At 60.4% G+C, this 14,714-nt stretch overlaps 4 protein-coding genes across 4 annotated transcripts; all 4 read left to right on the forward strand.

Moving 5' to 3' along the window:
• Nucleotides 1–29: 29 nt before the first annotated feature.
• THITE_2143750 (uncharacterized protein) lies at nt 30–1,327 on the forward strand (the record flags this gene model as incomplete). The annotated part of the gene is made up of 3 exons (XM_003652409.1): nt 30–660; nt 801–997; nt 1,079–1,327. 3 exons carry the CDS (start codon nt 30–32, stop codon nt 1,325–1,327), a joined length of 1,077 nt encoding a protein of 358 aa, XP_003652457.1.
• Nucleotides 1,328–1,928: 601 nt separating this feature from the next.
• Nucleotides 1,929–3,976, forward strand: THITE_2113973 (uncharacterized protein). The gene has a single exon (XM_003652410.1). It carries the CDS (start codon nt 2,232–2,234, stop codon nt 3,873–3,875), a length of 1,644 nt encoding a protein of 547 aa, XP_003652458.1. The 5' UTR covers nt 1,929–2,231; the 3' UTR covers nt 3,876–3,976.
• A 3,303-nt stretch (nt 3,977–7,279) lies between these two features.
• Nucleotides 7,280–11,214, forward strand: THITE_2113976 (uncharacterized protein). Its single transcript, XM_003652411.1, has 2 exons — nt 7,280–9,373; nt 9,433–11,214. Exons 1-2 carry the CDS (start codon nt 7,331–7,333, stop codon nt 11,014–11,016), a joined length of 3,627 nt encoding a protein of 1,208 aa, XP_003652459.1. The 5' UTR covers nt 7,280–7,330; the 3' UTR covers nt 11,017–11,214.
• A 1,086-nt stretch (nt 11,215–12,300) lies between these two features.
• On the forward strand, nt 12,301–14,193 carry THITE_2154403 (uncharacterized protein; the record flags this gene model as incomplete). Its single annotated transcript, XM_003652412.1, has 3 exons — nt 12,301–12,745; nt 12,809–14,084; nt 14,172–14,193. The coding sequence occupies exons 1-3, from the start codon at nt 12,571–12,573 to the stop codon at nt 14,191–14,193; spliced, it is 1,473 nt and encodes a 490-aa protein (XP_003652460.1). The 5' UTR covers nt 12,301–12,570.
• Nucleotides 14,194–14,714: the final 521 nt, after the last annotated feature.

The following is a 14,714-nucleotide window of genomic DNA, read 5'->3' on the forward strand; positions in this document are numbered from 1 at the left end:
CGAAGTATTCATCAGCAACACAAGTAATCATGGCCGCGCCCTCCCCGCAGCCCGCCATCCTCGTGCTGGGCGGCACCGGCACCGTCGGCAGCCGCATCGTCGAGCGACTCGCCTCCTCGCCCGAGGCACGCCAGTACGTCATCCTCGCCGCATCCCGCAACGGCGACCGCCTCAACAACAACAACAACAACCCATCCCGAGTCCGGCACGTCCACTTCGACTGGCACAACCCCGGCACATGGACCAACCCCTTCATTTACGCTACCACCACCAACAGCAGCAGCAGGAACACCGCCGCCAACCCCCTCTCCTCTTCCCCATCCGCTCCCCTTCTCGCAGCAGCAGCAGCAGCAGCAGGAGCAGCAGCAGCAGCAGCAGCAGCGGAACCAGCAGAAGAAGAACCCGCCCCGCCGGCGATCCGCGCGGCCTACCTGATCGCCCCGCCCGGCGCGCTCGACGCCGACCGGCGGCTGGCCGACTTCATCGACCTCGCGCGCGCCCGCGGCGTGCGCCGGTTCGTGCTGCAGAGCGCGTCGGCGCTCGAGCCGGGGGGGCCGGCCATGGGCCGCGCGCACGCGTACCTGTCTGAGCTTGCAGGGAAAGGGGGGGAAGGAAAAGGCGGGGTGGAGTGGGCTGTTTTGAGGCCGAGTTGGTTTCAGGGTGCGTATTCTCTCTGTCTCTCTCTATATCTCACTTTCCCTCTATTCTGTCTGGTTTTCTCTTTTCTTTTCTTTTCTTTTTCTTTCTTTTTCTTTCCGGGGGGGCAGCATTCTGATGATATGTTGTGATCGAGCGTGCAGAAAACTTCGCCACCCAACCAGCGCACGTCCGGGCCATCCGTGACGAGAGCAAGATCTACTCGGCCACGGGCGACGGCAAGATCCCCTGGGTGTCGGCCGACGACATCGCCGCGGTGGCGGTGCGCGCGCTGACGAATCCGACGCCGCCGAACACCGACTACCTGGTTCTCGGGCCCGAGCTGCTCTCCTACGGCGAGGTAAGTGAACCGCCAACCCTGCAGCGCTGCTGTGCACTTATACAGTGCTTGAGCATGGCATTGACCGGAGAGCTCCGCCAGATCGCCGACATCCTGACCGAAGTTCTCGGGAGGAAGATCGTGCACGTTGATCTCGCGCCGGCCGAGCTCGAGGAGCGCTACCAGGGCTTTGGCGTGCCCGGGGACTACTCGAAGATGCTGACCGCCATGGACACGTCCATCAAGTTCGGGGCCGAGAATCGCACGAACGATGTGATTCTGGCCGTCACGGGGTCTGCGCCGAGGAGATTCCGAGACTTTGCCGAGTCCGCTAAGGGGGTCTGGCAGTGATCGGGGTTTTCGTTGATCCTCGTGCCAATGTTGCGGCAGGCAGGTCAGATAGCTCCAAGGATCTGGAGCAGATCAAAGTGTTGCGGACGCCACGGGCTCAGACGCAATCCTTTAGTCATCTTGTATATGTGTGGATGATATTATGTATGAAGAACTGCTTGCTCTCCGACGTTCCCGGCTCTTTGGATGTCCCTTTTCAACTCGGTGTTCTGTACTACCTTGCGGAGGAGAGGAGGATCCTGCATGAGTCTCACCTCACAGAACCCGTCCAGCCTGGTTTCCGTAGAATCCATTCAGATCCGTTCCTTTTCGTTTTTTCTTTCCTTTTCTATTTTTCTATTTTTTTTCTTATTTTTCTTCTCTTCTCTTTTCTTTTTTTCTTCAATGCAGCAATGTTATGCCTCTCCCGCGGAGACGCATCCAGAACCTTCAAGCCGGCAAAGTCGCCCGGCGGCGACCATCCGGGCTGCAGACAAGATAAATGACATCATCAGTACCTGAATCCAGGACCGAGCCGGGAAGGAGGCCACGAGATGCGACGAATTGTCCCATTACGTCCAAGCTTTCAAACACCCATTGGGCGTTGTCTTTTTTTATAGCTGTTCTCGGTTCAAGAGCGGCTTCCCCAAAGTCTGTACAACCTTACAAGGCAAGCGCAACACGGGCAAGAATTTGATTTCCTCCCCAGCCTCCGCGCGACACCACTTACATCAAGTTGTCTCCCACCTTACCTTTCACCACACTTCTCCCTGCACGGAGTCCCGGTTACCTCGCACTCGATGCAAAGAGCTGCAGCCTCCCCTTCGTACGCAAGGTCACCGGCCGCCCGTATACCAATTCGGTGACCCTCACCTCACATCCACGAAACAACCAACCCAACCGGCAAAGCGTGACGCCCGCAGAAATGGCACCAGCCAAACCCACGCCCATCTCACGCTCGCGCCCGCGCCCACGCAAAACCCTCCGCGAGCTCCTCTTCCACACCCTCCCGCCCTACACCGGCCCCTACCAAGTCGGCTTCCTCGAGTTCGAGCTCCCCGCGCAGCACCCGCGCGCCATCGCGCCGCACATCAAGCGCGACGGCGAGTACGCGCTCAAGCTCGACACGGTGCTGGCGGCGGTGTACTACCCGGCCGAGGTCACGCCACCCACACCACCCACACCGCCACCATCATCACCACCGCCACCACCACCACTGTGCGGCAGGAACGTGAGGAGGAGGAAACCGCCACCGCCGATGACGACGCCAAAGACGACGCCGGTGACGACCCCGACGACGACGCACCGGCGCGTGCCCTGGCTGCCGCGCCCCCGGGCGTCGACGTGCAAGGGCTACGCCAAGTTCTTCAACGCGCCGCACCTGCCCGTGACGGCGTACATGGCGCTGACCAGCATGTTCACCAGGCTGCCTGCGTACCGCAACGCGCGCCTGTCCGGGCGTTGGCCGTGGGAGGTGGACAATCGTGAAGGGAGCAAGGGGGAGTGGGAGGGAAAAGGGGAGAAGGAGCGCGGCAGGCAGCGCAGCGCTGACACCCTCGTGGCAGAGGGGGCAGTAGAAAACGGGGGTGCGGATGGGGAGGGGAAGGGGAAGAATGGGGATGGGGATGGGATTCGGGACGGCAGGCCCCAGTTTCCCGTGGTCATCTTCAGCCACGGCCTGGGCGGGTCGCGGACGCTGTACAGCTCCATCTGCGGCGAGCTGGCCAGCTTTGGGTTGGTCGTCGTGGCGCTGGAGCACCGCGACGGGAGCGGCGCGAGGACCTTCGTTAACAAAGCCGGCAAGTCCGAGGACTTGGAGAGCCAGCACCTGGACCGGACCCAGGGGCCGCCGGACAACGAAAAGAAAGCGTCCGGCCAGAAAAAGAAAGCGGGAAACAAACCGTACTACAAGATCGACTACCTAGTTCCCAAGGACAATGCCCAGGACACATCCCCTCACAACCCCAATGGGGTAGACAAAGAGCTGCGTGGGGCGCAGATCGAGATGAGGCTAGCCGAGATCGAGGAAGCGTTCCGCATCCTCGGTCTGATAAACAGCGGGAAGGGCGATCAGGTGCGCCGAGACAACTTGCGGAAAGGGCCTAACGTCGGCGCCAGCTCGGCTGGCCTGGACGGCATCGACTGGCAAGACTGGGTTGGGCGGCTGGACCTGGTTTGTGTCACCATGATGGGACACTCATTTGGCGGCGCGACTACGGTCCAAGCCCTCCGGTCCGAGAAGCTGACCTGGATCACACAGGGCGTCCTGCTGGACCCCTGGGGACCGGCAACCCCGGAATGCCGGGAGCAAAAAGCAGCCCATAAGCCGGTGCTGTCCATCGGCAGCGAGGCCTTCATGTACTGGCAGGAAAACTTCGACTGCATCGAGCGGATCTGCCACGAGGTCCGGGCGGCGGGCACGCTGGCCTGGATGACGACGATCAGAGGGTCGACGCACCTCTCGCAGACCCGACTTTGCCGTCCTTTACCCAAATTGGATGTCATGGCTCATGAAGACCATCGTGGATCCCGAGCGGGCCACCTACCTCACGGTGCACGCGGCACTTGAGTTTCTCAAGCTCACGCTGCCTCGGAGCCAAACCCGGTTGGCCAGGGCATGGGCCGACGAGCAGCTGCTCAGCAGCGCCGCCGATTTCGAAGCTAGCATTGCGTCTGATCACCGGCCGGACGATAAATGGCTTGGCGCCCGGCTCAGAATCCCTCACGAATTCTCGATGCGCCTCCGAGGCCTGCTCAGATGGGGATATGGCTTAGGTCAACCGAACTCGAAAGGGGATGTGAACCAGGGTGTAAGAAGCGAGATCTGGTGTCATCAGTCGCCAAGCCGGGATTCTGTGGAGCGATTTATGGCGCAGGATGGACGGCTGTGCGTCTCGAGACAGCCCGTTGGGTGCCATTGCCTGACGGGTTCCTGATCTTGCCTGGCGATCCCCGCCGTCTGCCGAAGACCAGCGTGGGATGCCCGGAGAATGGCGAGGGCGGCAAGCGCGCCTTACAGGTGTAGGGGCCGCACCTCGGGCAGCAACGGACTGCTGGGGCTTCACCCTTGGCATGGTGTTCTGTCCATGAGATTAGCAAGTTCTTGCCGTACACAATACAACGTAAGCGCTGTTATGAGGTAATCGGTAATGTGGAGGCTCGTACCTACATACTTTGTAGACCTTGTTGCGCAGGTAGTTGGCGTTAGTGTAGACCGGCTCAGAACCGGCAGGTCCTCACACAGGCAGAACCAGACAGGTACGCTGCTGTGCCTGTTTGGCGATTGCCGGATGAACCGTGCAAATTAAGTGGCCCGAGTCTGTCAAGAATAGAAGTACCACGTATTCCCCACGGTCTCGGCGCAAGTTTGCAGAGCCAATAGCAATGAAATCCGTCCCATCATGCTCCGGCGCGGACGGTAGAAGGGGAAGAAGGCAAGCGAGGAGGAAATCTGGGGGCGGGAAGACTGTGCGGACTTGGATGAAGGACGCGTAAACCTCAATTTATGAATGTTCCTTTGGCGGGACGAGGCCACCATTCCAGGAGCTCGGATGATGGTTGTAGCGGGGAATTAATATGTTTCCGCGTGGTAGGAAAAGTATCGGGTTATTACCACGGTGTGGGAGTGTTCGTCGACCGGGAAAACCAGCCGAGCAGGGGAGCCTCGGCAACCTGTAGCAGCGAGACATTGAGTAGTATCACAGACTGCCATCGACGGCCCATGAGCCGACAAAGGAGCCTCAACCAGAGATCCGCCATTGCGAGATTTCCCTACCGCGGATCCGTAGGCTGGAGCCCGGGACAGAAGAACTACCCACAGGCTAACAGGCGCCAGCGTGGCGCACCATCGAATGGTTCCAGAAGCATGTAGGTCTCAGTTGCCACGGACATGGACGTGGCGTCTCCGGAGTCGCATACGAGGAGGACAGCTGAGGTCGTATTTTTGACCAGGAGCTGAAAGGCGACGCGAGGGCCGGCTACGGGCCACGGTATCGATCGGACGCTATTGTGCACACCGTGAGAATGGCGCCATAGCCGGGTGTCCGCTTCTCCCCAGTCGGTTCTAAGCCTGCGGTGTCACGGACAACGACGGCCACACTTGCGTCGACCTGAGCCAGGTATGGTTCCCGTGGAGCGCCCCAGTCCGTGCCTGGCACGGGAGGAACAAGCGCCGATGAAAGACGGCCTGGGACTGGCCGTCGCCGCAATATTCCCTCGCTTCTGCTTTGTGCCTGCAGGTGGGCAGGTGACGGTGTTGCTGCTTCAACATCCCGGCATTCGACCATCATCCAAGGTTCTGGGCCGAAAGCGCTGAGGCCCCGGGGACGCGGCGTTTGATGGCGAGACAACGTCGCGACGTTTGGCAATCGCATTCGCCGGCGCAGCAAAGGACTCCATGGTAGTGTACATAAAGCTAGAGAGGCGGCATGGTTCGCTGGCTGGCTCGGCGAAGATGTTCGATCTCATCCAGACACAATTTGGCAGGTAGGGAAAGGAGTAAAGTTAAGGTACCTGAGGAACGCGACTGCCCGGGAAGGTTGGATGCTCCCGTCCTCCCCTGCACCCGCTGTGGAGTTGGTAAGGTAGCAGCTATGTGATAGGGGCGCTTGGGCCTAAACGCACTGGGCTGTCAGGCACCTGGCAGCAACAGCCGGGGTCGTGTTCGGTTTCATTCCCTCTGCTAGGTCACTTGGTCGCACCTCCCCTGATCACCGAGCGGCTCGTTCCAGGTGCCGACCTAGCTGAGGCAGGTACGGATACTCCATTCTCTCCAGCTGACCCGACGGGCCAAGCTCCTTCCGCGAGCTTCGAGCTTCGCCACACCACGAGGCGCCCGTCTTTCTCCCGTGGCTCTCCCGTGGTTGATTGAGCGTTGAATCCATCCTGGTTGACCTGCATTTTCGTTTCTGCTTCAGTGTGGCGGTTTGACCTTGTGTCACCACCACGCCTTCCACACGCCTCGACAGCTGGGTTTGTGACACCTCAGCCGAACAAATTAGCAGTGCTAACATGGCTCACCTCACACACGAGCTGCAAGGCGCCGTAACTATCCACCGTTGCCGAGATTTGTTCTCGGGGCTCGTTGCTGAAGCAGTGAATGGCCACTGGCCATGGACGGCCCCTCGTGTTGTCCTGCAGCCTCCGTCTTTGACTCAAGACGAAAAAAAATCTCCCCTTCAAATTGCTGCGGTATGCAAGCGCATCTGCTGTGTCCCCCCCCCCCTTGCCTGTCTCGTTTCGGTTTCTTTTTCTATTTTCCTCCCCGTTCCTTTGTTGCGTATCTGCACGTACCGAGGACATCGCTTGCCCTGGCATGGGCCGCGTCGATGAGGGCCCGGACGATGATGTGCTTTGCGTGGAGCTTTGGAGTGAGCCGGTTTACGCAAGCGATGGACGGCTTCTTCTTCTCCATCATCCCGGACGAGGGAGGCCCCGCAAATGCCACCTCCGACGGGAGACTCTACAGCACAATCACTAATGTATGTAATAACCGCCCAGCAAGAGTGCGACTCTGTAAGTGAGAGCTCGCCACCGGATGAAGGCTGGGGCCGGGGACAAGGCATTTTACCCGTAGCCCCTAGACCCCCGGGCCCCGTGCATTCACCCAGCAGCAAGCTGCGGCTACTCGGACCCGAACCTCAGACACCTACCTAGGTACGTCGTCAGTGGCCGGGAGATCTGATGCCCTGACGCCCTGATGCCCGGATGCCCTGTCCGGGATCGAAGCGTGGCCAACAAGGGTTATACCGGTCCTGTTGCCCTGCTCTCACACCCCCCTCCCCTTCCCCCAGGCACGGAAACACGGAGTACCCGTACGGCGTTTACGTGGGCATCGATGCCCCTCGCCTCCTCAGCTCTGCTCGTCACCAACTTCGACCCCACTGCCTAGGTACCTACTTAGATCTGTGAGGTGCCCTGTTCAGCTGGCACTCCCGCCGCTCCGCTCGGAGCTCTTCCTCTGGCGAGGGCGCCCATCTTCATTTACACGCTCCTCCCCGTCGCTGGCCGCTCCCTCCCGCCGCGATGGACATTCTGTTCTCACCATACAGTCTCGGGGGGGTGCCCAGATCGGCCATGGCTGAAATCGAGAGGAGGACGGAGGACTTGCTCAAGTCCAGCAGCTTCCAGCGCATGCTGGAGCTGGAGAAGAAACACAAGGTGCGTGTTGCCCCTGGCTGGCCCTCACCGCTTCCCTGTTGTTGCCTTGGCCCCTGTCCTGATTGCTACATGTCTTACACACGGCGGCATGTCTCTGACATGGCGTTCGCACCCCACCAGATGGAGCGATTGCGAGGCGTCCAAGCCCTTCTTCCGTCATCTCAACTTTACGCTCAACGAAAAGAAGGCCCTCCTCCTCGACCTGAGCGCCCGGACATTGGGTTTCCGCAAGAAGAGTTCCTGATGGTCAAGGCCGCGCGGTGCACCGTTATCACACCTTCGTTATCCATTACCATCCCCCAATCCGCCGACCACGAGAGACGGGTCCGGCCACAGGAGGAGCAGGACGGCGAGCCAGATGAAGACCACGCCGATGCCGGGACTCCCACAGCCAGCGAGCCGTTTCAGAAGCAGGTGAAGTTCCTCGCCCCTGAAGACGACGGGGACGACGACGAGGACGGCGACGAGGACGGCATGTCGGAGCAGTCATCCATCTGCCAATCCCCCAGCTGGGAGGGATACGGGCAGCGGAAGAAGGAAAAGAAGCGGGAGGCTGAGCGCCGAAAGAGAGAAAAAGAGCAGGCCGAGAAGGAGGCGAGGGCCGCGAAGAAACGAGCCAGTGCAAGGCTAAGCAAGCAGCCGCCACCCATGCCGGCGACGGCAAGGACAGCCAACCGCCATCCTACGGCTATCGGCTTGACCAACGCAGATCGCTCAACGTCAGACCCCATGCTCGTCACCTGGAATCTTCCACAAGGCACTCAAACCGGTCATCTGCCGCAAGATGTCGAGAGGATTGTCTCTGCCGACGGCGTCCAACGGGGCCGGCAGCACCGACCTGCTTTGACCGGTGCTCTTCCCGCATCGGGCTCCTCCAATGGCGGGCGAGACGGAGGCAATCACGCGGAGGACCCCAAAGTTGCCGATCATAAACTGTGCGACAGCGGCTCCGCTCCACGCCAGGGTCTCCGCAGGTCCATGTCGGAGGGACCAGTGCCGCCGCGTAGTTCGGAGTCATCTGCTATATCCTCCTCCAAGCACGAGACTCGGGCACCACGGGATGCATTCCCGCCCTCGGCTTCGAGGACTCCCATGCTACGGCACATGTCCCCGTCTAGCGGCAATCGCGCCGGCAACTTGTTTCACGGTTCAGCCAACACCAACCATTCACAGGAGTCGCTCGCGGGTGTTCCCTCTGTGGACGGCGGTCGCCGACACGGATACGTGGTTCATCAAAGAGCACAAGCCACGGAAAGGGCCCTGGCTGGCCTTGTCGATGAGCTGGTTGGAAGCGTTGCCCAATATTATCCGCCATCAAGGTCAAGCTCTGGGGGCACACACTCCACAAGGCGGTCGTCCCTAACACAGGAGGCAAAGTCCGCCGCGATGAAGCTCATGGGCATGAGGGCGTCATCTGCAGCGAGAGACGGCGGCAACACCCAGGACGACTACCTAACCTTCAAGGCAATCCCGTACTCGGCTTCCGATATCGAGCCCTCAGCGGCGGCTGGAAGCACGCCGACATCTCCCAGAGCCGCGGACGGCTTCTCCCGTGCGAAGATCGACGAACGGCCATCGACCTCGGAAGCATCCATGCTGCGCGGCACGAAGGGGGTGCAAGATAACTTCGCTGTTCTCGACCGCCCACCCACGTCTCAGAGTTCCGTCAGCTCTAGTGTTCCATCAATTACTGGTTCCACCCCAAGCAACCACACCAGGAAATCCCGAGGCGTGAAGGATGCCGCCAAGGCTGCTCTAAGCATGCCCAAAGGCGCTACGAAGGCTGCTGACAGCTCAAAGCCATCCGTACCCGTTCAATCGCACCTCACCATTCGCCCGGTCGCGCATTCTAGTGCATCTGTCCACACAGGGAACAAGGTATCCGAAGCTACCGCTGAGGATGCCTCGGTACGGTCCCCGCCGCTCTGATATATCCACTAAGAATTCACATTGCTAACAGATCCCAGAAGCGCCCAGCAGGTGCCTCTGTTCCTAAACCGACCAAATCAGCCGAAAAGGAACCTCAAGGTGGTGGCTATCGTGTATCCGAGGGTTCTTCGTCTTCCTCCGCCTACGAGGATGGTTCGTCGCTTCCATCACCATCGACAACCCCAGAGACGTCGCGCCCGCAATCAGCAAAAGACATTGCGTTGAGCACGAGTAACGTCTCTGAGGGAAATCCTGGGGCCTTTGGGCTTCAAGACGACGAACGGACACTTCGACAGTCCTTGGATTCCAGCAACTCAACTACCCCTCGCATGCTCGAACCGGAAGCCCGTGAGAACATTGAGATGCAAAGCGAGGACCGGTGGAGCAGGACAGCCCTTCCGATTGATCTCGATTGTGATGCCCAATCGTTCATGACCACAGTTTTCAAACTGGACCACGAGGAGGAGACAGAGCAACCGCAGTCACTGGGCGAGTCGCCGCACAACGCGAAGAAGGGAGAAGGAGAGACTGCAATACTGATCCCCCCGCGGTCTTTGAGACGGGGCCAGTCCGTGTCAGAGGGCATCACCGTGCCACCCACTGCGTCTTCCTTTTCGGCAGAGCGCCGTGACGACGCGGAGACGCTACGCGGCCTGACGGGAAAATCCGAGGAGCAGGAAGGGGCAATAAAGATGAGAAGATCGCCGAAGTCTAGGGCGTTGAGGAACGTTTCCAAACCCCTGGAGCAGGCAGTGGCAGGGGAAATGAAGGCTGAGGTGCCGGAGAGATACAGGAACCTACGGAAGGAGACACGGCCAAAAGATGGCTCCAAGCTAGCCGGGCCAAGGGGTCGTGTGGACGGAGACGAGCCTCAGACGGCGCCCGAAAGCCCACAGCGCGAGTGGGCATCCGACTCGATAACCCCGGCCAGCTCAACCGTTCCATCGGGACCTACTTCGCCTCGCGCAATCAATATGGATTTTCAGATTCCGGGAAACCCCTACTTTGCAGACCTCCCGACATCGCTCAAGTACACCGAGGTTTCGGGCGAGATACCGACTTCGGCGGGGCCGCCATCTCCTATTTCCCTACCGAGTCCTGTTCACCCGGTCTTGTCGAAAGCGCCGTCGCCTCCTCAAGCGAACTCCGCGCCAACGCCGGTTTCGGGATCGGCTGCCCCTTCTAGGACCTCCACGCCCTCTGGTCGGGCATCTGGAATGGTACCCGTTTCGATCTTGAAGCAACCAAAGACTGCGGCATCGGACCAAGCTCATGCGCGTCCTCAGACAAGCTCCCGGCCGCAGGTGCTTTCGGCAATTCCTAAGCACATGCAGCTCCAGGCGGGACTCCCGGTGCGCCCACCGACTAGCGTGCCAGAGACGCGGATGTCGCCGATCGCCAAGATATTTGTTGAGTGCTGCCGCTGCAAGTTCTATCACGACATGCCCTCCAAGCTCTACGAGTGCATGGCCAAGCCGGACCAGGTGGTCGAGGACAAGTTGCGTGGCATATCGGGCGCCGTCACAACCATGGTCAAGTGCCCGTGGTGTCAACACAACATGAGTAGGGACTGCTGCGCCGGATACGCGGCGGTGGTGTATCTGAAGGAGAAGTTGCACTAAGGGGAGGGAGGCCGGCTGCACAGTGCCCGTCCCCTAGAGGCCGTCAAGAGAGGAGGAGAGTTTCGGAGTTCCCTTCATACCAGGTCTTGGCAGACGGGCACGACAGATCGTTCTCCGGATGCCATGAATTTGTTGCCGAAACGTTTCCTTTGTTGCTCTAGCCTCACCTTTTGGCGCCTTCCTTCATTACGCGATTTTTCTTTTCTTCTTCATGTTCATCTTCATTTTCTGCTTCTTCTGCCCCTTGAGGAACAACGATCCTTTCGGGTCTCTGTTGCCGAGGCAGATGATTTAGGTAACATACCTGCATAGCATGGACATCTGTTCATGTTGCCTTTTTTTTTTTTCCCCTCACCCCCTTTTTTTCATTTGTTGCAGCATACTACGGCGGAACATTAAGAAAGCCTGTCCTTACTTCTGGCGATCTTGGGAATGAATGGTACTGTGTGTACACTATCTGGGCGCGGTGCAGTTCGTCGAATAGAGACTGCAAAAACATGGGACGCTCCTCGCATTTCAAGTGCGCTTGGCGGATGGGACGGCGAGCAAAGGTACAGAAAGAGAGAGACACGAAACATAATTACCATTACTAAGGGAAGATACTGGGGATAGAGAATCGTGTGTGGATGTTCGAATATATCATGTACTCCGTTCACCACTGCTCTCGTGCTCTACCTTGAAGCATGCACAGTGCATCCGGTAAAATACCATATATGCAGGACACCGTACCTAGGTGCGTAAACGAATGAAGGAGTGAAGACAATCTCTCGGAATCCGGCTCGCGGCCAAATTTCCCCGCGTCTACACACTACCGAGCCCTCCTTCCCGTTGCATATTCGAGAACTTCTGGACTGCAAAGATTGATGAGCTTACGTCGCCCACACGGAGGGATTCCGCCGGAGCGGGCAAAACGGGATTGCGCAAGGCGGGAGCTCGATACAAGGAGAGATTGTGTTGCTGATGGCGTCAATTATCTCATTGCGGAAAGGGAGCTATGACCACAAGTTGATGACATAACGAAGCGTTGCATTACAGTCTGAAGCGAATGGCAGAAATCGGGTGGATTGTGTGGGAGGGAAGGTTGGTTGGTGGTTCGGGGGATGGTTTTCTCCCAGTGCCATAGTTATCCGTCGGGTGCCGCGCACTGTGCCTCCCCTCCCGTGGTGCTGAACCCACTTCTTTCCGCGCACACGGCCGGGGTGGTCCAGAATCTTCTTTTTTCGATGACGCCGAGCCGAGTAATTGAGCGAGCTCGGAGCTACACGAACAACTCCTCGGGGATACCGCCGACGAAGGCAACCATTGTCGGCCGCCCACGCATATTGCGCGCGCGCAACCGGACTCCCCTGGCCGACTTTGCAACGCCTAGCTCGACCAGCCAACAGAGAACAGCGAACGGAGCACAGCAACGATCGCTTCCAGCTCCGCACGGGCGGGCTTGTGGACCCGGATTGCGCCGTCCGGGGGACATTTCGCCTCCCGCGCCGGCGGTGCTGCCCCCCGCAATCGCACCGCCAGGTCATGACAAGAGGCTTCTAGCATACCCATCCAGGGATGGCTTCACTTGCAAAGAGCTCCCAGGCACCTGATGCCGGTCAGAACCATGACAGAATAGCCAGCCGTGGCCCGCCGAGCGACCCGGACGACCCCGCCGGGGACCCGGTCGAGATTACCGCCGTGCAGAAGATGCTCTCCGCGACGTCAGGGAGCTTGTTGACGGGGCTCTTAGGTTTGTTTAACTCCAGACAAGCCAGTTAGCTCGGGGGTAGTTAGGCTCACACACCATCTCCAGCAACCCCCCTCGACGTCGTCCGCGTCCGCTGGCAGTCGCAAAGCATCTCGCAACCGGGCCCCGTCGACTTCCTCAAGCTTGCCATGCCTGCAACCTCCTCGCCTGGCGCCGCCGCGTTTCGCCCTGCCACGCTCGGTGTCACGGCCTGCTGCCGCGAAGTCTTCTTCGCCAGCAACACCTCCGAGATCTGCTTCATCGGTCCCCGACCGCTCAACCCGAGCTTCGCCCCGACGAACAGCAGCAGCAGCGGCACGAGCCAGATCACCTGCGCCGTTGAGCAAACCCAGCAGCGCACCTTCACCTCGACCTTCGACGGCCTCCGCAAGATCGCCCGCAACGAGGGCGTCACCACCCTCTGGCGCGGCCTCTCACCGACCCTGATCATGGCCATCCCCGCCAACATCATCTACTTCACCGGCTACGAGTGGCTACGCTTCAACCACAGCAGCCCCATCGCGCGGACCGTGCGCGACGAGTACGCGCCGCCCGTGGCGGGCTCGGCCGCCCGCATGCTGGCCGCGACGGCCGTCTCGCCCATCGAGCTGTTCCGCACCCGCCTGCAGGCCCTCCAGGGCGCGTCCAGCTCCCGCGGCGGCCACCTGGCGGACACGTTCGCCGGCATCCGGGACATGGTCGCCGCGCACGGGTACCGCTCGCTGTGGCGCGGCCTGACGCTGACGCTGTGGCGCGACGTGCCCTTCTCCGGCATGTACTGGTGGGGGTACGAGACCATCCGGGGCCGGCTGACCGACGCGCGGGAGCGCGCGCGCGGCCGCGGCGGCGCGAGCCTCGAGCTGGACCTGCAGCTGGACGCGCGCGAGCGCGCCCGCCGCCGGTCGCGCAGCCGCAGCCGCGAGAACCACGCCGACACCTTCGCCGACAGCTTCATCGCCGGCGCCGCGTCGGGCGCCTTCGCCAGCGTCGCGACGATGCCGTTCGACGTCGGCAAGACGCGCACGCAGGTCTTTCGCGACGCCAACAAAGCGGCTTCTGCGGCTTCCGCGGCTTCCGCGGCCGCCGCGACCCCTGCGGCGGATGCCGCATCCGCCGCTGTAGCCCCCGAGGAGCGCAACATGGCCCGGCTGCTGTGGCACATCTTCCGCACCGAGGGCGTGCCGGGCCTGTTCCGCGGCTGGATCCCGCGCACGCTGCGCGTCGCGCCGGCCTGCGCCATCATGATCAGCAGTTATGAGGTCGGCAAGCGCGTGTTCCGCGGCGTCAACGAGCGCGCGCTGGCCGAGCGGCGCGCCTCCGCGGAGGCGGCAGCGGCGGCCAGGTTGCCGCCGGGGCGGCATGAGCATGACGAGCCGGAGCCGGAGCCGTAAATCTGGACACTTTTTCCGGACGGCCGAACCCCTTCCAGGGGCTGGTTTTGTTTGCTTTAACTAATCGTTTGTACACATTCCTCGCCCGCGCGGCCTTTGAGCATCCCCCCAAGTCACCGGGTTTGTCTCCATTCTATTTTTCTCCCCGGCGTTCCGGCAGCAGCGGCAGCAGCATCCTCGGCGCTTTTCATTTTCCTTTTCCAAAAAACGGAGCGGCTCGGTATTTGTTTTCTCAACAGCAGCAGCAGCAGCAGCTGGCATGGCGTTACGATTGTACACGGCATCACAGCATTGGCGGGAACTCTCGACTCAAAAAGAAAACCAACAAAGCGGCGACGGCGCATGACACGCGGGGCGCGGTCAGTTGGTTCCTGGTATGCATTTTTTAGACGGGGAGCGCTCGAGCGAGGGTTTAGATGTGGGTAGGGTGTTGCAGGAGATGGGGCGGCGGCCCTGCAACTGTTGTAGAACTAGGCGACTTCTACTCATTCTCACATGCGGCGGCGGTGTGTGTGTGTGTGGTGCGGCAGATGTACGCCTGTAAGATGAGGGGAGGTTACAGAGGTTTAGACGAGTGCAGG

The sequence above is a fragment of the Thermothielavioides terrestris genome, chromosome 2 (genome assembly GCF_000226115.1).
Source record: "Thermothielavioides terrestris NRRL 8126 chromosome 2, complete sequence".
Classification (NCBI taxonomy): Eukaryota; Fungi; Ascomycota; class Sordariomycetes; order Sordariales; family Chaetomiaceae; genus Thermothielavioides; species Thermothielavioides terrestris.

Coding starts and splice junctions, on each gene's coding strand:
- THITE_2113976 (XM_003652411.1), top strand. CDS start 7,331: ATGGACATTCTGTTCTCACCATACAGTCTCGGGGGGGTGCCCAGATCG. Junction 9,374..9,432: donor CTACCGCTGAGGATGCCTCG/GTACGGTCCCCG, acceptor AACAGATCCCAG/AAGCGCCCAGCAGGTGCCTC.
- THITE_2113973 (XM_003652410.1), top strand. CDS start 2,232: ATGGCACCAGCCAAACCCACGCCCATCTCACGCTCGCGCCCGCGCCCA.